We start from the raw sequence: 21,258 nt of genomic DNA, 5'->3' as shown, positions 1-21,258 counted from the left end.
TAAGTACAGAGGAGATATCAGGGGTAAGTTTTTTACTCAGAGAATGGTGAGTGCGTCGAATGGGCTGCTGGCAACGGTGGTGGAGGCGGGGTGGGGTCTTTTAAGAGACTTTTAGATAGGGACATGGAACTTAGTAAAATAGACGGCTATAGGTAAGCCTAGTAATTCCTAAGGTAGGGACAAATTTGGCACAACTTTTTGGGCCAAAGGGCCTGTATTGTGCTGTAGGTTTTCTACGTTTCTATATACTATACTATATAATGCAACTATTACACAGAAATCCACAGCACAGTAAATTTTAAACTGTCCCATTGAGGTCCAAAGATTTAATTGCAGTGGAGAATTTTTTTACTCTTCTGGGATGACGTTTTTCTTGACGGGGTGGTGGGGGGGGGGGGGAATTGCTCTGCTTAGCAGGTGAGACTTGTGGCTGTGAAACAATCTCAGGTTCTGGAACCTGCTCTGTGGTGGTTATAGGAGTTGACTCTGGGACTGCAAGAAGTGGTTCTGATGGCTGTGGAGTTGACTCTAGACACATTTCTTCTGGACGTGTTGGTATCCCAAACAATGCATAGCAAGCTTCTCTGGGCATTATGGATCATAATTTGTCTGACATCACAATTTCCTTTACGATAAGACCATAAGATATAATAGCAGAATTTGGCCCCTTGACCCATTGAGTCTGCTCCACCACTTCATTATGGCATGATCCAATTTTCCTCTCAGCCCCAGTCTCCTGCCTTCTCCCTATATCATTTCATGCCCCGACCAATAAATAATCTATCAACCTCTGTCTTATAAGTACATAAAGATTTTGCCTCCACAGCTACTTGTGGCAATGAACTCTACAGATTCACTACTCTCTGGCTATAGAAATTCCTCCCCATCTAAAAGGACTCTCTTCTATTCTGAGGCTGTGTTCTCTGGCCTTAGACACTCCCAACATAGAAAATATCCTCTCCACATCCACTCAAACAAGACTTTTCACCATTTGATAGGTCTCCATGAGGTCATCACTCATTCTTTGGAGTTCCAGTGAATGCAGACCCAAAGCCATCAAATGGTCTTCATATAACAAGCATTTAATCCTGGAATCATTTTTGTTTCCAGTTTCAGCACAACCTTTCTAAGATAAGAGGCCTGAACCTGCTCATAATCTTCCAAGTGAAGCCTCACCAGTTCTTTATAAAGTCTCAACATTACATCCTTGCTTTAATATTCTATGGAAATGAATGCTAACATTGTATTTGCCTTCCTTACCACAGACTCAATCTGCAAGTTAACCTTTAAAACATCCTGCACAAGGACTCCCAAATCCCTTTGTATCTCAGATTTTTGTTTCCTCTCCATTTTGAAACTAGTCAACCCTTTCATGTCTTGTACCAAAGTGCATGACCATACACTTCCCAATGCTGTATTCCATTTGCCACTTCTTTGCCCACTCTCCTAATCTGTCTAGGTCCTTCTGTGGCCTCTCTATTTCTCAAAACTACCTGCCCTATCCTGTATTGTCTGCAAACTTTGCAAAAAGGCCATCAATTCCATCATCCAAATCATTGACGTATAACAAAGAAAGAATTGGTCCCAAAACAGACCCCTGTGGACCACCACTAGTCTCCAGCAGCCAACTAAAATGGCTCCCTTTATTCCTACTCTTTGTCTCCTGCCAATCCACCACTGCTTTACCCATGCTAGAGACTTTCCTGTAATACCATGGATTTGTAGCTTGTTAAGCAGCCTTATGTGTGGCACCTTTTCAAAAGCCTTCAGAAAATCCAAGTACACAACATCAACCGATTCTCATTTGTCTATTCTGCTTGTTATTTCTTCAAAGAATTCCAACAGATTTGTCAGGCAAGATTTTCCCTTGAAGAAAACTTGCTGACTAGGGCCTATATTATCATTAGCTTCCAAGTACCCCAAATAATGATGACATCAACTCAGGCCTATGAGGCCAGCGTCGGGCATTTTCATGCCTTACCAGGCCCGGAACGAAAGACTGTGTGGCACACCACTCCTCACACAGACATTTCGCAGTATTTTCTTTATTTTACGAGGTCGAGTTGTGAGCTCAACACCCAACCCGGCACGGATGGCAAGCGTACTCGAGAACGGCCTGACTGGATTCGAAACCGGGAACCTCCGTTCTGGAGTCTGGTGCTGATGTCACTGTGCCACCAGCCACATCCTAAACAATCGACTCCAACATCTTGCCACTGAGGTCAGATTAATTGGCCTATAATTTCCTTTCTTCTGCTTCTCTTCCTTCTTGAAGAGTGGAGTGACATTTGCAATTTTCCTGTCTTCCTGAACCATTCCAGAATATAGTGATTCTTGAAAGATCATTGCTAGTGCCTCTACAATTTCTTTAGCCACCCTTTTCACAACCCTGGGGTGTGTACCATCTGGTCCAGGTGACTTATCTACCTTCAGACCTTTCAGTTACCCACCAGCATTCTCCCTAGTAATGGTAACTTCATTCACTTCATGACCCCTGTCTCCTGGAACTTTGACATATTGCCAGTGTCTTCTGCAGTGAAGACTAATGAAAAATACTTACTCAGTTCATCTGCCATTCCTTGTCCCCCATTACTACCTCTCCAGCATAATTTATGGGTAGTCCAATATCCACTGTCATCACAATTTTATACTTTACATATAAAATACTTCCCTTGTTAGCCTGGTTGTGTCATCTTGCTTTTATAATACTTCTTCCTCATTGGGATGTATATATCCTGTGCCTTCTGAATTGCTTCCAGAAATTCCAGCCATTGCTGTTCTGCCATCATCCCTACCAGTATTCTTTTCAATTGGTTCTGGTCAATTCCTCTCTCATGCCTCTATAATTTCCATTACTCCTTAGTAATACTGATACATCTGACTTTAGCTTCTCCTTCTCAAATTTCAAAGTGAATGTGATCATATTATGATCACTTTCCCCAAGGGTTCTTTTACCTTAAGCTCTCTAGTCAGTTTTGGTTCACTGCACAACACCCAATTCAGAATAGCTAGTGGGTTCAACCATGAGCTGGTCTAAAATGCCATCTCATAGGCATTCTAAAAATTCCCCCCTTGGAATCCCACACCAACTTGATTTTCCCAATTAAACATCATATTGAAATGCCCCAAGACTATTGTAATGTTGCTCTTTTGGTATGCATTTTCTATCTCCCTTTGTAACTTGTAGACCACATCCTCGCTACTGTTCGGGGTACTTGTTTCTCATAGGTTTTTTTGTTTGCTTTAAAATACTGATCAATTTGCTCGGTATACAAAATCTAGTTATCTCTTCTGCAATCGAATATGTCAATCTTTCCAATGTTGCTAGTCATTTCTGCATTTAAAAAAAAATTCTGATAATTGTCTCCTGGTACTCACTCATTATGAGTTTGTCCGTTTTCGGCCTTTTTCATAACTCCACCATATCTGTCCCTTCCAAAGAACAGGTGCTGTGCTTTTTTTAACTCAAACATTTCTCGCTGTCCGTTTTTTTAAAAGTCCTGAGCTCCTTGTCGTGCTTTAACAGGTTTGCAGTCACTTCAGGTTCACTTAAAACTTACTGGTCACCTCTGTTATGTTTAGTAACTCCAAAACATAAAAACTAACTGCAAGTAAAAGATGGGACCCCAAGGGACTTGGTCTTTATGATGTTTTTACTTTAAATGAGACTCACACATATAACATGGTGGAGTGATGGCATATGACATTTATGTACTTTTAAATATATGAATTAATTAAACAAACTATTCTTAATGAAATAATATTTACAATATTACTCAAATATTACTGAAATATTAAATTCACAACATCGTATTTCTTCCAAAGCAGAATACCTTTAATACTGCATGGATGTGATGGTATAGCTTCAGCCCTTAGTTCCACAGTGGCTCTTGAAACCACAAGTTTCTGATTTGAAAATGGGAAGCTTTTGGCTGAGCCAAGCTGACATTTAGATGGAGCTATCTGGACTGTAAGAAACCATGGAGTGCAGGAAGTTCAATCATTTAGTCGAAGAAAATTAGAATTTCAGGTTTTCTTTTGCAAAAATTAATTGACACTTCTATAGCATGATCAAACAACCCTAGAGACTAGAAAATGATCAATAAGATGGTGCATTTGAGCTGCATGGGTGAATATACAGTATGCGTATATTGATATATACATATATAAAATGATTGTTAGAATTGTAATCTGTCTGTGTTTAAATGGTGCACAAAACAACTCTAAGTTTGGCATCAGCATAATGTTTTTAAAGTGAAATTTATTGCTTTCAAATGTACATCCTCTTTGCATGCCCAGGGCTGGAAAATAACATATCTGATTTATGATAAAGTCCAGATTTAGGCATCTGCAGAGGCCAGCCATATTTGGTGGTAGCCAGTGCATTGGATCTCTTTGGGAAGAGGTTACCTGCCAGACATCGAAGCAATGTGTATCAACTAATACCTGTGGTGATCAGTTTCAATGCAGTTTAGGCAAGTAACTCTACAAGTTATAATTAAAGAAAAGAATATTGACATCTTTTATTAAGTCATCTATCTAATAAACCATCTATCTCTTTCCTGAGATTACTGATTGAGTTCTTGGACAGCATGCTGCTTTAGTACTTTTGTATATCTTCCCTCCTTTCCAAAGTGTTTCTTGAAAAATAATTAAAGTTGCATATATTATGAATACCTGATCTTTTGAGAAAACATAGAAAACATACAGTACAATACAGGCCCTTTGGCCCACAATGCTGTGCTGAACATGTACTTACTTAAGAAATTACCGAGAGTTACCCATAGCCCTCTATTTTTCTAAGCGCCATGTACCTATCTAGGAGTCTCTTAAAATACCCTATCGTATCTGCCTCCACCACCGTCGACGGCAGCCCATTCCACGCACTCACCACTCTCTTCATAAAAAACTTACCCTTGGCATCTCCTCTGTACCTACTTCCAAGCAGCTTAAAGCTGTGACCTCTCGTGATAGCCATTTTAACCCTGGGAAAAAACCTCTGACTATCCACATGATCAATGACTATCATCATCTTATACACCTCTATCAGGTAACCTCTCATCCTCCGTTGCTCCAAGGAGAAAAGGCCAAATTCACTTAATCTATTCTTTAAGACATGCTCCGCAATCCAGGCAACATCTTTGTAAATCTTCTCTGCACTCTTTCTATAGTTTCCACATCCTTCCTGTAGTGAGATGACCAGAACTGAGCACAGTACTCTAAGTGGGGTCTGACCAGGGTCCTATATAGCTGTAACTTTACCTCTCAGCTCTTAAATTCAATCCCATAGTTGATGAAGTCCAATACACCATATGCCTTCTCAACCACAGAGTCAACCTGCACAGCAGCTTTGAGTGTTCAATGGACTCAGACCTCAAGATCCCTCTGATCCACCATGCTGCAAAAAGTCTTAACATTAATACTATATTCTACCATCATATTTGGCCTACCAAAATGAACCACCTCACACTTATCTGGGTTGAACTCCATCTGCCACTTCTCAGCCCAGTTTTGCATCCTGTTGATGTCTCACTGTCACCTCTGATAACGCTCCAGACTATCCACATTTGTGACACCTTTGTGTTATCAGCAGATTTACTAACCCATCCCTCCACTTCCTCATCCAGGTCATTTATAAAAATCACAAAGAGAAGGGGTTCCAGAACAGATCCATGAGACACACCACTGGTCACCGACCTCCATGCAGAATATGACCCATCTACAACCACTCTTTGCCTTCTCTGGGCAAGCCAGTTCTGGATCCACAAAGCAAAGACCCTTTGGATTCTGTGCCTCCTTACTTTATCAATAAGCCTTGCATGATAACCTTATCAACCTTATCAAATGCCTTGCTGAAATCCATATACACTACATCTACGGCTCTATCTTCATCGACGTATTTAGTCACATCCTCAAAAAATTCAATCAGGCTCGAAACGCATAACCTGCCTTTGAAAAAGCCATGCTGACTATTCCTAATCATATTGTGCCTCTCCAAATGTTCATAAATCCTGCCTTTCAGGATCTTTTCCATCAACTTACCAACCACTGAAGTAAGAATAAAATAGAATTTTTATAGAATAGAAATTTACAACATTCAGTACCACAGCGAGTTCTGGATTTTGCATGAGGTCAGGGAATCCAGACATCCTAACACCTGCTGTTTTACTCATTACCAGTAATCTTTTCACTTCTATAGGCATATCATCTTGAGGGAAGAAAATTCAATAATTTAAAAAGGCAAGGTGGCATTTGTGTCTCACAGAACAAATTCTGTTTTCTCCAACTTTAAGATAATTTTCATATTAGGAATTTAATTCATGAGAGATAAAACTAAACTGTTTTTATGGCTGGAAGAAAAGCTTATATGAGAGAATACAGTGCAGAATAATCTTAACTTTGAGTAGAATGTGAAGAAAGATAACATCACTGAAAGTTGTCAGAATTACAGCAGCTACTAATTTCATAATTCCTGTTGCTATCTGTGGGAAGCTTATATGTTCTCCCTATGACCATGTGGGTTCCCCCCACAGTCCAAAGATGTACCAGTTGGTAGGCTAATTGGTCACTACAAATTGTCCTGTGATTGGGTTAGGGTGAATCAGGGGTTACTGGGGGGCGGGGCTTGAAGTGCCAGATAGGCCTATTCAGTGCTGTATCTTAATAAATTTAAAAAAAGAAATTAATATAACATGAGATTCATGACAAATATTATTTAGGTCGTTGTATTAGAAGACGTTTACAATGCAATGGTGAGAGTGATTGTGAAGATGCTTCCGATGAAGAAGTCTGTGAGCCTGCTGATCCCAATGACATACGAACTTTCTGCAGTGAGTTGTTTCCAGTACCTGGTTTACCAGTAGTTATGAATGGGTAAGTCACGCTAATGATTCCTGCCTGGAGTTGGATGGGCTTTATTCTTTCGTTTGCTTCTTGGTCTACAGACTCTATGTTCTGTTCTGAAGGTCACATGCTGTTGTTATGCCAGACTTGGATGTTGTATGGTGCTTTCCAGCTGACAGATCAACATTATAGCAAAATGTAATGAGCTAGCCAAAGGTATAATACCATAGTTAATAATTAATTTTATTGAGAGCAATTTTGGTTTGGGTGATGCTCAATACTGATAGTCTATCAATACCAGGCAAGCAGAGACGCTTCATGGTTTCCGGATATGAGTATCTCTGACTAGCCTCCCATTCAGTCATTTTCTCACACCAGCTATCCCTGTAGGGTTCCTAATTAGAGCTAATGATTTTTTTTGTGCTGAAAATTAACCCTGTATGAACATTGATTGCAAGTTATATAAATAGGCTTGTGGGATATACTTGGAGTCTGCAGACATGTGCTATCCAGCGGCCACGAGGAAAAATAATTTTATTTCAATTTAAAATTAATTTAAAAGCCAAATAGTTCTCTGACAAATCAAGAGAAACACTTCTTGCAACTTCTATCAACTTTACAGGAACTTATTAAAAGAGGCCTCAGGGAACAGCCCTAAAGAAATGTTCATTCAGAAAGATTGAAACTGGGATGATTTATACCTTGGGCTCCAGCTTACAAGAATGAGATGGAGCTGGATTTGACAAGCTGGAGAATCAGTTTGACTGAACCTTGGAGGCAGAATTAGCAGCCCTTCTTAGTAACTTACCTTCTCTTCACTCAAATATTGCTCAGATTCTGCTCAAAGGTCAAGCGATGCAGATGGGTGAGATAGTTTCCTCTCAGAGTTCCAACACATCCGTCCCCTCAAAGGACAGAAGTACTAGCTAGCAAAGAGAAGCTGCTACCCCTTGCCTCCTGCAATGTGCAATTAGTGCATATGTCTATAGATGTTTAATCTCACTGTAAGAGCATCTTTTATTTAAGTTTATAATATAATTACAATTTCAGACATAAATTTCTCATTCTCAAGCTGAGTCTGAAATTTTGTCATGTTATGATCACGCTTTCTCAAGGGATCCTTCATCATGTGATTATTATTTAATTCTACCTCATTAAACACGAGCTGATCTAAACAAATAGCTGTTTCTTCACTGACTCCATGATAGATTTTTCAAAGAAACTCTCTGGAATTTGCTCTATGAATTTGTTCTCATGGCTCCCTTTGCCCATATAATTTCTCCAATCTATATGAAAATGAATGTTGCTCACAATTATTACAGTATCTTTCTTACAAGCACCATTAATTCTTGAGTTATTCTTACCCTATAATCACTGTAGGAGGTCTGTAGATAACTCTTATAAATGAGTTCTTTCCCTTGTTATGTTCTAACTCATACAAAGCTATTCTACATACAACACACATTTTCAAAGTTCTTTGCTGTCTCCTTATGTCCTCCTCACAACTTGCTAACCTTAGGTACAGTACACACAGTCCCTTCATCCAGGCCATCAACATAGATCGCATATATTTGCCTATCCTTCTAAAATAACGAGTGAACTGGAATAATAACTTTAAATTCTTTTGGCTTTTGCTCTTCCTCTTTCGGCTCCTCCCAGTTCCTCCAAGGCCAAGGTGTAGCCACGTGTACTGGCATGCACCTCAGCTATGCCAGCATTGTTACTGGCTTTGTGGAACAGCCCATGTTCCCAACCTAACCTAGCAATGATCCCCAACACTTTCTACACCACATTGACATTGCAATGTTACTGCTTTTTACATCCATGCTGAGCTCATCAAACTCATCAACTTTCACTCTGTCCTCAAATTTACTTTGGCTACATCCACACTAGACTGGATAAATCTGTAACTGAAGCTTTTTCTCTTCGTTTTGACCCTCCATCCACACTGAAATGGCGTTTTTCTCCCCCAAAAATGCCCTCCAGAGTGTGAGAATTTGAAAACGCCGCTTGGGCAAGAGTAGTGTGGATGGGATAATCGGAGACTTCTAGAAACGCTGTCATGATGTGCTGGAACAGATGGCAGAATTACATTGTTTTCTTGAACGCAACCCCCACTCAACCTAACAATTTCAGAATAGATGGCAACGAGACTGAAGCCAGAAGAGTTAGAAATGTACTCACCAAATACTTTGACCCATAACTTACTGAATAAATAAGTATACTCACTTTGCCCTGTTTTCTGTCCTTGCTCGTATGAAGGTGGTTTACCTATTTATACAAGTACTTCTCTGACAATAGATGTGTAACAGCCTAATGTAACATGGTATGGAAATACATGATAACACTGATGCAGACATGTTTTATACATTTACCAAGGTGTTTTATTAATGCAACAAAGTTAGTCAGTTTTTCAATGTTCGTCGTCAGCTGGGTCATACTGTCCATGAACTCCTTGTCGGTTGCCTCCGTACACTCCAGTATTTGTTTTTTTTTTAGCTTTAAGTCCTCCTGCGCAAGAGTGAACAGCTGTCCATTGTTTGGCAATTTTGTTTTAAGTTTTCTAGTCTGTAAATGCACAAACGTGCACTTTCACTGTGAGATTCGACACCAAACATGTTGCTTGTTTTCTGTAGATGTGTCCTGCACATGCCCAGTAGGAGGAGATTCACCCAAATAACCGTTTTAATGTGGATGGAGGTATTTTCAAAAATGCTTGGTTTGGACGCCTATCATTTTTATGTGAAACCGGCGTTTTCAAAATTATCCGGTCTAGTGTGGACGTAGGCTCAGTTCATCTCTGACACCTCTCTCCCCTTTCTCAATCTCTCTGTCTCCTTTTCTGAAGACAGGCTACCTTCTGATATATTTTATAAACCTACTGACTCTCACAGCTTTCTTGACTGTTCTCACCCTGGCAGTTGTAAAAATGCCGTTCACTCAGAGATTTTCCAGTGACCACCCATTTCAATTTGATATCCCATTCCCATTCTGACATGTTTGTTCATGGCCTCCTCAACTGTCCCGATATTCACACTTAGGTTGGAGGGGCAAGAGCTCATATTCTGTCAAAGTAGCCTCCAACTTGAAGACATAAACATTGATTTCTCTCAATGTTAAGTTCTCCACTCCCTACTTTTCTCTTTTTTCAATTCCCATTTTGTTTCTCCTGTCACCCCTTCTCCTTCCATGCCATCACCTTCCTTTGGCACCCTTCTTACTTCCCTTTCTTCCATGTTCCTCTGCCCTCGCTTATAAGATTCCTTTTTTTTCTTTACCTTTTTCACTTATCACCTCCCAGTTTCTTACTTCATCCCCCCAAACAGCCACCTACCTCACCCGGTTTCACCTATTACCTGCCAGCTTGTACTCCTTCATTTTCTTCCACCTTCTCATTCTGACTTATTCCCCCTTCCTTTCCAGTCCTGATGAAGTGTCTCTGTCCGAAATGCCAGCTGTTTATTCCTCTCCATAGGTTCTGCCTGACCTGCTGAGTTCCGTGTGTATTGGCTAGGATTTCCAGCATCGAAAGAATCTTTTGTGTTGATTAACAGTTTCTATACTTGGTCATTTTTGCATCTATGCCTCTATAATTGCAGCTAGATCATGCCCATTTACTTCTATTGATTCAGCTTATTACAAGTATATATTACATTCAAATAATGTCTTTAGTTATGCCTTTTTTAACCATTTTTCCCTATTCCAACTTAGTTTGATGGTGCATTTCTACCTTTTAATGCGATATCCCCTTCTGTCACACTCTGGTTATCATTACCTATTTTACTACCTTGTAATCTTGCATTGCATTAGTTCTATGATACTCTGAATTGCCCCTCAGCTGAATCCTTGCTGCAGGAATTTCACATAATGTAAAACTATTTTGACGGATCTCACTAGTATAAAATTATAACTAATGAAAGAATCTTTAGCATTGCCAACAAAGTTTCGTATCAGAACCTTGTGGTTATCTGCACAGTAAGCACTGGATTCGTTTTCACATGTTGTTTTTGTTTAAAGTTATAACATCTTAACAAATGAAATTGGAAGCCCGGTTTTGGACTCTGGATACAATGGATATTGCGATTATGTGTACAATGGGGATTGGAGGGACCTGCGATACGATAGTGAATGTGAACGTCTCTACTATAATGATGATGAGAAATACTTCCGCATACCATACAACGTATTCCTATATAGAATTGAGGTAAGCACTTAGTCCAATTTGCAATTCACACCCTTTCTCAATAGTTTATGAAATATGTAACAAAACAAAGCAAGGTAAGGGTTAATATAATGTCCAGATAAGGGTTTATTACAGACAGTGAGCAGTCAGCTCAGGTAAGCAAAGTCTTTGGAGAGCATAGCTTCTCTTTACAGAAGGGGCTGGAGCCATTTGACAAACCAACACAAGACAGGGATGCAAACGAAGGATTCTAGGATAACACTTCCTTTTGGTTAGTTACTTTACTAATTCTGAAGTATTATTGGTCTTTAATGGGTAGATTCTATTGGCTATAAGTGCTGGCATTATTGTAATGTGTTTGGTGACTGATCATGTAAATAAGGGACTTGAACATACACAAGGTTATCAATTGGTCAGTATCTATATCCAACCAGACAGAAGCCACGTTGTTTTCCTTATGCACAACTAAATAAAGTGTAATTGAGGAATGAGTGTGTTTTTTGAGTGCAGTTAATCAGCACCAACTGTCGCTCCAAAGTGGTATTAGTAGTTATAACTAGACACCATTAATCAATGTTTTGGTCCATCATTACGGTCATGTGATGATCTTCCAAACTAGAGTTTAGAATACCATTGCTACCAGTCAATGATTGAACCTTTTTCAATATTGATTCTTATGCTGACTTTGTTCAATTATACTTTGTTAGAAAACCATACTCTTAGGTAGATGGAGTGTATCTCTGCATTTTCATCATTAAATTTTGAGAGATGGTGGCATATTGTTATAGAGATGTAAGTGTTTATAGGAGAGTTTATCGGAGTCGAGAAAAAGTAGCTGGGAAAGCTCAGCTGGTTGCAGTGCATCATTAGAGACAAAGCGAAGTTTGATGCTTCAGGTCAAGGTCCTGCATCACGTAAATATGATAAAGAGTCTCAACCCAAAACATTAAAGCTGCTTGACCAGCTGAGGTCTTGCAGTTTGCTTCTTGAAGTTTGTTAATTGAATTTTCAGCATGACATTTTTGTACCAAGTTGCCACAGCAGCTGTTAGATTAAAATCACATTTACCATTGGGTATCTGAGAAATACTTTCAGTTAATATTGATTTATGTGAAGCTTGTAAACTGAAAGATTAAATCACATATTAAGTTTCCTGCCTAACTTCTTGTGTTGGAGATCAGACAGAAGTTTTACTGAAACCAGGATTCTTTTTCTTCTTCTTCATTACTTCACACCTAAAATAAATCCTCGTATACGACATTGTAGTGTACTATTTGCCATATTGTACTGGAGAACAGTTCAATAGTTTGACAAAGTTTGAAAATCGCACACTTACAGCAGAATTTCCTGCACTGGTTCTTTTCTGAAGCAAACTTTAATCAAAAAATACGGTATCTTCTTCAAAGGTCTTTCTTCAATTCAGGTGTCACAAGTAATTGAATCAGGGATTCATTCATTCACAGGTTATAATCAATGCAATGGACCTACATGAAGATGTCTGGGAATTCTTTCCACCATCTGACCCTCTCCACTAATTAGTAATAACTATTTTGGTGATAATGATTGTCGTGAGAAGAGGGTGTTTTAGTTTTCGTAAGAGAGTTTTATTTTGTAGCCTTCTTGCACTAACTAGCATCACTTGCCATTGAATAATCCAAGCAGGCAGTAAATGCTGGGAGAATTACCTAATGTTCTGTATACTATGCTTAAGCAACCTGCAGTGAGTTGTAAAGCAGCTCATTTAGGTGTCCACAGGGTAGCAGAACATTCTTTTTGGAGTTAAAAACTGCAATCTAATCCAATGTGCTTCAATTCTATTCAGTCTGGTATAATATGAAGCAAGTAGGAATCTATAATACAGTAATGATTAATAATACATTTGTGTGGGGCAAGTCATGTCCTACTAACTTGATGGAGTTTTTTGATGAGGTGACAAGAGTGATTGATGAGGAAGAGCTGTAGATGTTGTCTTCATGGATTTTAGTAGAGCATTTGACAAGATTCCTCATGGGAGGCTCATTCAAAAGATTAAGATGCACAGGATCAATGGTGAATTGGCCGTTTGAATTCAGAACTGGCTTGTCCATAGAAAACAGAATGTAGTGGTTGAAGGGGTTTATTTTACCTGGAGATCTGTGATTAGTGGTGTTCCACAGGGATCTGTACTGGGACTTTTGCTGATTGAGATGCACAGAAATGACCTGGATTAAAATGTAAATGGATGGGTTAGTAAGTTTGCAGATATTACAAAGATTGGTGGTATTGTGGATAATGTAGATGACTTTTAAAGAATATAGTGGGACAGAGTTCATTTGTAAATATGGGTGGAGAAATGGCAGATGGAGTTTAACCCAGGCTAATTTGAAGTGATTCACCTTGGTAGGGCATATGTAAAGAGACATGGAATTTTATGTCTACCGTGAGGCTGCACAGAAGTGATCACAATATAAAACATAAACTGCATTGTCAGTGCCTAAAAAGCAGATTCTGTTGGAGGCTTACAACTTTGTCATTACATTAATGTTATTAGACCTTGGTCTTGTTGTCTACTTTATTTTAACTGCACATTTAAAATGGATGGTCAACAAACATGAGTCACAGACTCAAATGTTAAGTTCATAAAATTTCATCTACTTACTATCGTTAACACTTCTATTTTTTTCCTGTTTTATTTTCAGGCACTTGCTGACTCTGGATTTACAGTGGAAGTTTACAGTGATGTTCAAAGTTTATTGACAGCAATGAGGAGCGAGACATCATTCGAACTGGGATTCAGATTGCAAATTGCTTTTGTGAAAGGTTCTGTTGGACTTAGTGGCTACCACAATTTTGTTAAAAATCTGACCACTTTAGTTGGGAGGGTGAGTAAATGGCAGATAATATCTTCAATCTATTCAAAATGAAATGATTCAGGAAGAGATAAAATGGTTAAAGCATTTCTGACTTTTCTTAAGACAGAAAATAATCTTGATTGGAATAAGAAATTTTCTGCTGTACATTTGTTATAGTTTTCTTCTATACTATATTTACAAATTGGATTTCATCAGAAAAATTTATATTATTTGTTTAAGGTAAAAGGAAACAATATTAAGCAAAAGGAACATAAGAGTCTCCATATAAATTGCAGTTGGACTTGTAGAATTATAAGCAGTTAAAATAAAACACGAAGTACCACGTTCATTAAGTTAAAAAGCAATGCACAGTGCATGTATATTTATGTAAAATATGTACCCATGACTGTGAGAAATGCAGCTGAAATAAAATACAAAATATAATCAGTTGCACACTGACCACATAGCACATTTTATGTCAGATATGCACACTGCAACTTGCATAACATCTGTAAAGAATAATTTGAGATTCTTTGGAAATCAGTTGTAAATAATTTGAAAATTAAAAGTAAAAGCAAAAGAGAGGGCATACAAAGAAGCCAGAGCTAATGGGAAGATAGAGGATTGGGAAGCTTTTAAAAACTTGCAGAAGGAAACTAAGAAGGTCATTAGGAAGGGAAAGATGAATTATGAAAGGAAGCTGGTGACTAATATCAAAGATAATACTAAAAGCTTTTTAAGCATATAAAGGGTAAAAGAGAGTCAAGGGTAGATATAGGACCAATACAAAATGATGCTGGAGATATTGTAATGAAAGATGCAGAGGTGGCAGAGGAACTGAATGTGTATTTTGCACCAGTCTTCACAGTGGAAGACAGTTGCAGTATACCGGACATTCAAGAGTGTTAGGGTAGTGAAGTTTGTGCAGTGAAAATTACAACTGAGAAGGTGTTCAGGAAGCTTAATGGTATGAAGGTGGATAAGTCACCTGGACCTGATGGAATGCACCCTTGGGTTCTGAAGGAAGTAGCTGGAGAGATTGCAGAGGTATTAACAATGATCTTTCAAGAATCAATAGATTCTTTCTGATTTATAAAAATTGCATTGGCAGTAGCCAAAAAAAGCTATTGCAGTGACTTGGAAATCGGATACATATCTAAGTATAGATCGTTGGAAGAACGAAATTTATGGCTGTATTCCACTTGAAAAAATCACTTACAATTTAAGAGATAAATATGAAACATTTTTGAAAATTTGGTGCCCTTATTTACAAAAGACAGGATTAAATATATAGGTGCTCCGAAGATGAAATAATTGGTTACTTGGGGAAAGAAATAAATGCATACACTAAAGTTATTACGAACTCCGTGGAGCGTGTGGGGACCCTCCAATATCCAGGCATTCCTTTTTTTTTTCTCTTTCTTTTTTTTTAGGGATGTTAGGGGGGAGGGGTTAAGGGGAGGGGGGCTGGGTAACATTTTTTTTTCTCATACACATTTATTCTGTAACTATTTGAAAACAATAAAAAAAGTTTAAAAAAAAAAGAATCAATAGATTCTGGCATTGTACTGGATGACTGGAAAATTGCAAATCTAACTCCGCTATTTAAGAAAGGTGGGAGGCAGCAGAAAGGAAACTATAAACTTGTTAGCCTGACATCAGTGGTTGGGAAGTTGTTGGAATCGATTGTGAGAGATGACATTACAGAATACCTGGAGGCATGTGAAAAGATAGGCCAAAGCCAACATGGTTTCCTGGAAGGAAAACACTGCCTGACGGCCCCACTGCAATTCTTTGAGGAAATTACATGCAGGATAGACAAAGGAGATGCAGTAGATATGGTGTACTTGGCTTTTCAGAAGGCCTTTGACAAGGTGCTGCACACGAGTCTGCTTAGCAAGATAAGAGCCCATGGAGTTATATGGGTGGAGCATTGACTGGTTGGCAGAAAACTGAGGGTGGGAATAACCTTGTGCAAGATGCCCTAAAGGTTAACCTCCAGGCTGAGTCAGCTGTAAAGAAGGCAAATGCAATGTTGGCATTCATTTCTAGAAGTATAGAATATGAGAGCAAGGATGTGAAGTTGAGGCTCTATAAGGCACTCCTGAGACCACACTTGGAATATTGTGTGCATTTTTGGGCTCCTTATTTTAGAAAGGGTATACTGACATTGGAGAGGGTTCAGAGAAGATTCACGAGAATGATTCCAGGAATAAAAGGGTTACCATATGAGGAATGTCTGGCAGCTCTTGGGCTGTATTCCATGGAGTTCAGGGAATGAAGGGGATCTCATAGAAACATTCTGAATGTTAAAAGGCCTGAACAGATTGGATATGGCAATGTTATTTCCCATGGTAGGGGAGTCTAGGACAAGAGGGCATGACTTCAGGATTGAAGGATGTCCATTTAGAACAGAGATGCAGAGAAATTGCTTTACTCAGAGGGTGGTAAATCTGTGGAATTCATTGCCATGAGTGGCTGTGGAAGCCAAGTCATTGAGTGCATTTAAGGCAGAAATAGATAGGTTCTTGATTAGCCAGGGCATCAAAGGGAATGGGGTGAAGGCAGGGGAGTGGGGATAACTGGAAGGATTGGATCAGCCCATTATTGAATAGCAGAGCAGACTTGATGGGCTGAATGGCCTACTTCTGCTCCTATATCTTACAGAAAATTATTTATAATGGAGAAGCTAAAGTTAGATGTATCAGTATTACAGTGGAGTGAAGGGTATTTAAGAGTCTTGAGAGAGGAGTTGGCCAGAATTGATTGAAAAAGAACACTGGCAGGGATGATGGCAGAGCAGCAATGGCTGGAATTTTTGGAAGCAATCCAGAAGACAAAGAATATATATCCATCCCAAAGAGGAAGGAATATTCTAAAGGAAAGATGACATAACAGTGGCTAACAAGATAAGTCAAAGCCAACATAAAAGCCAAAGAGAGTGCATATAATAGAACAAAAATTAGTAGGAAGTTAGAGGATTCAGAAGTTTTAAAATACCACCAGAAGGAGACTAAAAAAAGTCATTAAGAAGGTAAAGATAAAATATGATAGTAAGCTAGCCAATGATGTTAAAGTGGACACCAAAAGTTTCTGCAGATACATAAATTGTAAAAGAGAGGTGAGAGTGGATGTCAAACCGCTGGAAAATGATGCTGGAGAGATTTTAATGGGTGCAACAAAATGGTGGATGAACAGAATAATTATTTTGCATCAGTCTGCTCCATGGAGGACACTAGCAGTATGGTGGAAGTTCCAGGTGTCAGGGGTCATGAAGAGTGTGAAGTTACCATAACCAGAGAGAAGGTTCTTGGGAAGCTGAAAGGTTTGAAGGCAGATAACTCACCTGGACCTGATGGTGTACATCCCAGGGATCTGAAAGAGGTGGCTGAAAGATTGTGGAGGCATTAGTAATGATCTTGCAAGAATCACTAGATTCTGGAATGATTCCGGAAGACAGGAAAATTGCAAATGTCACTCCACTGTTCAAGCAGGGAGAGAGGCAGATGAAAGGAAACTATAAGCCAGTTAGTCTGACCTCATTAACTGGGAAGATATTGGAGTCAATTATTAATGATGAGGTCTCAGGGTACTTTGAGGCATATGATAAAATAGGCTATAGTCAGCATGGTTTCCACAAAAGAAAATCTTACCTGACAAATCTGTTGGAAGGCTTTGAAGAAACAATTAAAGGATAGACAAAGAATAATCAGTTGATGATGTGCACTTGAATTTTCAGAAGGCCTTTGACAAGGTGCCACACATGAGGCTGCTTAACAAGCTATGGAATTATAGGAAAGATTGTAGCATAGATAAAGCAGAGGCTGATTGGCAGGAGGAAAAGAGTAGGAATAAAGGGAGCCTTTTCTGGTTGGCTGCCAGTGACTAGTGGTGCTCTGTCGGGTTCTGTGTTGGGACCTATACTTTCTATGTTATATGACAATGACTTGAATTGATGGCTTTGTTACAAAGTTTGCAGACAATATGAAAATAGGTGGAAAGGCAGGTAGTTTAGAGGAAGTAGAGGGGCTATAGAAGAACTTAGACAGATTAGGAGAATAGGCAAAGACATAGCAGATGGAATACAGTGTCAGGAAGTGTATGGTCATGTACATTGGTAGAAGAAATGGAAGTATTGACTATTATCTAAATGGAGAGAATGTTCTGAAAACCTGCAAAGAGACTTGTGGAGGATTCCCTAGAGGTTAATTTGCTGGTTGAGTTTGTGGTAAGGGAAGCAAGTGCGATTTTAACATTCATTTCAAGAGGACTAGAATATAAAATTAAGGAAGGAAAGTTGAGACTTAATAAAGCACTGGTGAGGCCTCACTTGGGGAATTGTGAGCAGGTTTTGTTTGGGCCCCTAATCTTGGAAATAATGTACTGAAACTGGAGACAGGTCAAAGGAGGTGCATGAAAATGTTTCCAGGATTAAATAGCTTGTCATATGAAGAGCGTTTGATGGCTCTGGGTCTGTATTCACCAGAATTCAGAAGAATGAGGAGTGACCTCATTGAAATTTATCGAATGGTGAAAGGCCTTGATAGAGTGGATGTGGAGAGTCTCAGACCAGAAGACACAGCCTCAGAATAGAGGGGCTTCTATTTCGAATGGAGATGAGGAAGAATTTCTTTAGCTAGAGAGTGGCAAATCCATAGAATTCTTTGCCACAGGCTGCTGTAGAGGCTAAGTCTTTATGTATACAGGTGTTCCCCCCCCCCCCCCATAAAGGTAGAGCATTCCCATGAAACTGTTCTTAAGTGGAAATGGCGTAAAACGAAGAACCATTAATTTACATGGGAAAAATTTTTGTAAAAGCAAAAATCCTCTTTGTAATGCGAAAACAGGTTACTAATGTAGGTCTTTTGTAAAAGCGAAGTGGTGCAAAGCGAACATTCGTAAAGCAGGGGACACCTGTATTTAAAGCAGAGGTTGATAGATTATTGATTGGTCAGAGCATGAAGGGATATGGGAAGAAGGCAGGAGTTTGGGGCTGAGAGGAAAATTGGATCAGCCATGAAGAAATGGCAGAGCTGACTTGATGAGCCAAATTGCCTAATTCTGCTCCCATAGTTTATGGTCTTATGGTCTTATTTTTCACAACGACAGGCTCGCATGATGCAGCCCAGATCTAAATACGTAAGATTGTACTATTGTTTTCCAAGATTTCAAAACCCACCATCTGCAAGACTGTGTTGGTGTCATTTCATCTTTTTGGGAACATACTGCAGTCTCTTCTGCTTGTAGTGATGAACAACTAGTTCCTGAGATGGTCTCATGCTTCCTGAAAGTGTTAGGATTTTCCTTTTCTTTGTGAGTCAGTAGGTTTACTGTTATATTTTCAATGTCATTGAGGGTGTCCTATAAGTAAAGGAAACTGATTGGATTAGGCAATTGAAATGTTAATACACTTTAATATTTACTACAGAATAATTAATAAAGTCATTTATAGACAAGAATTACGTGCTTTTACATTTTAAAATATTGACTTCTTTTAGGACGTGAAACTTGTTCGTGTTCGAACTAAAGTTCAAACTGCACACTTCAAAATGAGGAGATACAATTTGATTTTGAATGAAGAAATGGTTCAGTCCCTGATGAAACTTCCAGATGAATACAATTATGGGATGTATTCTAAATTCATTGCTGATTATGGTACCCATTATTACACTTCAGGAGCCATGGGAGGTGTTTTTGAGTTCATCCTTGTCCTGAATCAAAATATTTTGCAACGAGCAGGTTTGTGATTGTTAATTCTCATGTTGCCCGAATAAAATTAATATTATGGAATTATTTTAAGATGAAGTTACTAAATGTTAACACTACAACTGTCCGATGTGGAGGGTTGCATTGCACAATGCTAGTACAACATTAATTTGAGATTTGGAATTTCACTTTGGTACCCACTTAGTGAAGCAGCGTTCAGCAAGGAGGCTTTAAGAATGTAAGAAGATAAGAAATTGAGCTCATTGAGCCTGCTCTGCCATTCAATAATATCAAGGCTGATCTTGCCATGGGCTCTGCTCCACTTAACTGGCTTTTCCCCATAACCCTTAATACCCCAACTGTCATAACTATATTTAATGAGGTAACATCTACTGCTACACTGAATGGAGAACTCCACAGATTCATTACTCTCTGGGAAAAGCAGTTTCTCCTCATATCTGTTGTAAATCTATTCACCCAAATCTTGAGTCGATGTCTCCTAGATTTAATCTCACAAGCCAGTGGAAATATCTTTTCTGACTCTCTTATCCATCCTTTTTCATAATTGTATATATTTCTATGACATCCCCTCTCATTTCAGCAAGTATAGTTCCAGATGACTCTCTTCATAGGCTAAACCCCTCATCACCAGAATCAACCCAGTGAATCTCCTCTGCACCACCTCCAAAGCCAGTACATCTTTCCTCAAGTAAAGAGGCCAGAACTGCATATATTACTCCCGATGTAGCCTCATCACTACCCTGTACAGTTGTAGCATACCTCCCTGTTCTTAAGTTCAATCTCTCTCGCAATGAAGGCCAAAATTCCATTTGTCTTTTTGATAAGCTGTTGCACCTGCAAACAATCCTTTTATAATCCATGCACCAGCACTCTCAATTCCCTCTACACAACAGAATGCTGTAATCTTTCACTATTTATTACTAATCTGGTCTTTTATGTTTCCTTCCAAAGTGTATGAGCTCACATTTACCAGTGTTGTATTCTATCTTACGTACCCTTACCCATTCATTTAGCCTGCCTATACCTCTCTGCAGACTCCCTGCATCCTCTGCACATTTGCTTTTCAAGTCAATTTGCACAGATTTGTCCACATCAGATGCCATTACATTGGCTCTTCACTCATCCCTGGAAGATCCGGACAGCCAAGTTGCATATAACCGGATGTTCTTTATTGACTACAGCTCGGCATTCCAGACTATCATCTTCTCAAAGCTAAACAATGAGCTTCAGAACCTTAGTCTCTATACCACCTTGTGCAATTGGATTATTAATTTCTTCATTTGCAGAGCTCACTCAGTTTGGATTGGCAACAATATCTCCTCTGCAATCTCCATCAGCACAGCTGCACCACAAGGCTGTGTGCTTAGCCCCCTGCTCTACTCACTTTATATTTACGACTGTCTGGTTAAGTGTAGCCCCAAAGCCTTATTTAAATTTGCCGGCAACACCACTGTCATAGGTCAAATAAAAGGTGGTGACGAATCAGCAGATAGGAGGGAGGTTGAAAATCTGGCTGAGTGGTATCACAACAATAAATTTTACTCAAAGTCAGCAAGATGAAGGAGCTGATTATTGACCAGAAGGAGGAGACAGAGGTCTATGAGCCAGTCCTCGTCAGGAGAACAGAGGTAGGGAAGGCCAGTAACTTTAAATTCCTAGGTGTTATCATTTCAG

The 21,258-nt window shown here is 39.1% G+C and overlaps 1 protein-coding gene across 1 annotated transcript in view; it reads left to right on the top strand.

Annotated features, from left to right (window-relative positions):
* c8a (complement component 8, alpha polypeptide) overlaps positions 1–21,258 on the top strand; it is a 68,238-nt gene that overhangs the window by 24,351 nt on the left and 22,629 nt on the right. Inside the window, exons 3-7 of the mRNA XM_073063095.1 lie at positions 4,334–4,475; positions 6,720–6,873; positions 10,861–11,047; positions 13,705–13,887; positions 19,356–19,596. Coding sequence (XP_072919196.1) covers positions 4,334–4,475; positions 6,720–6,873; positions 10,861–11,047; positions 13,705–13,887; positions 19,356–19,596 — 907 coding nt within the window. The remainder of the gene's footprint in view (positions 1–4,333; positions 4,476–6,719; positions 6,874–10,860; positions 11,048–13,704; positions 13,888–19,355; positions 19,597–21,258) is intronic.

The sequence above is a fragment of the Hemitrygon akajei genome, chromosome 12 (assembly GCF_048418815.1).
Source record: "Hemitrygon akajei chromosome 12, sHemAka1.3, whole genome shotgun sequence".
NCBI classification, from domain to species: domain Eukaryota; kingdom Metazoa; phylum Chordata; class Chondrichthyes; order Myliobatiformes; family Dasyatidae; genus Hemitrygon; species Hemitrygon akajei.
The sequence above is the reverse complement of the archived record's forward strand: the minus strand, read 5'-3'. Positions and strand labels throughout refer to the sequence as shown.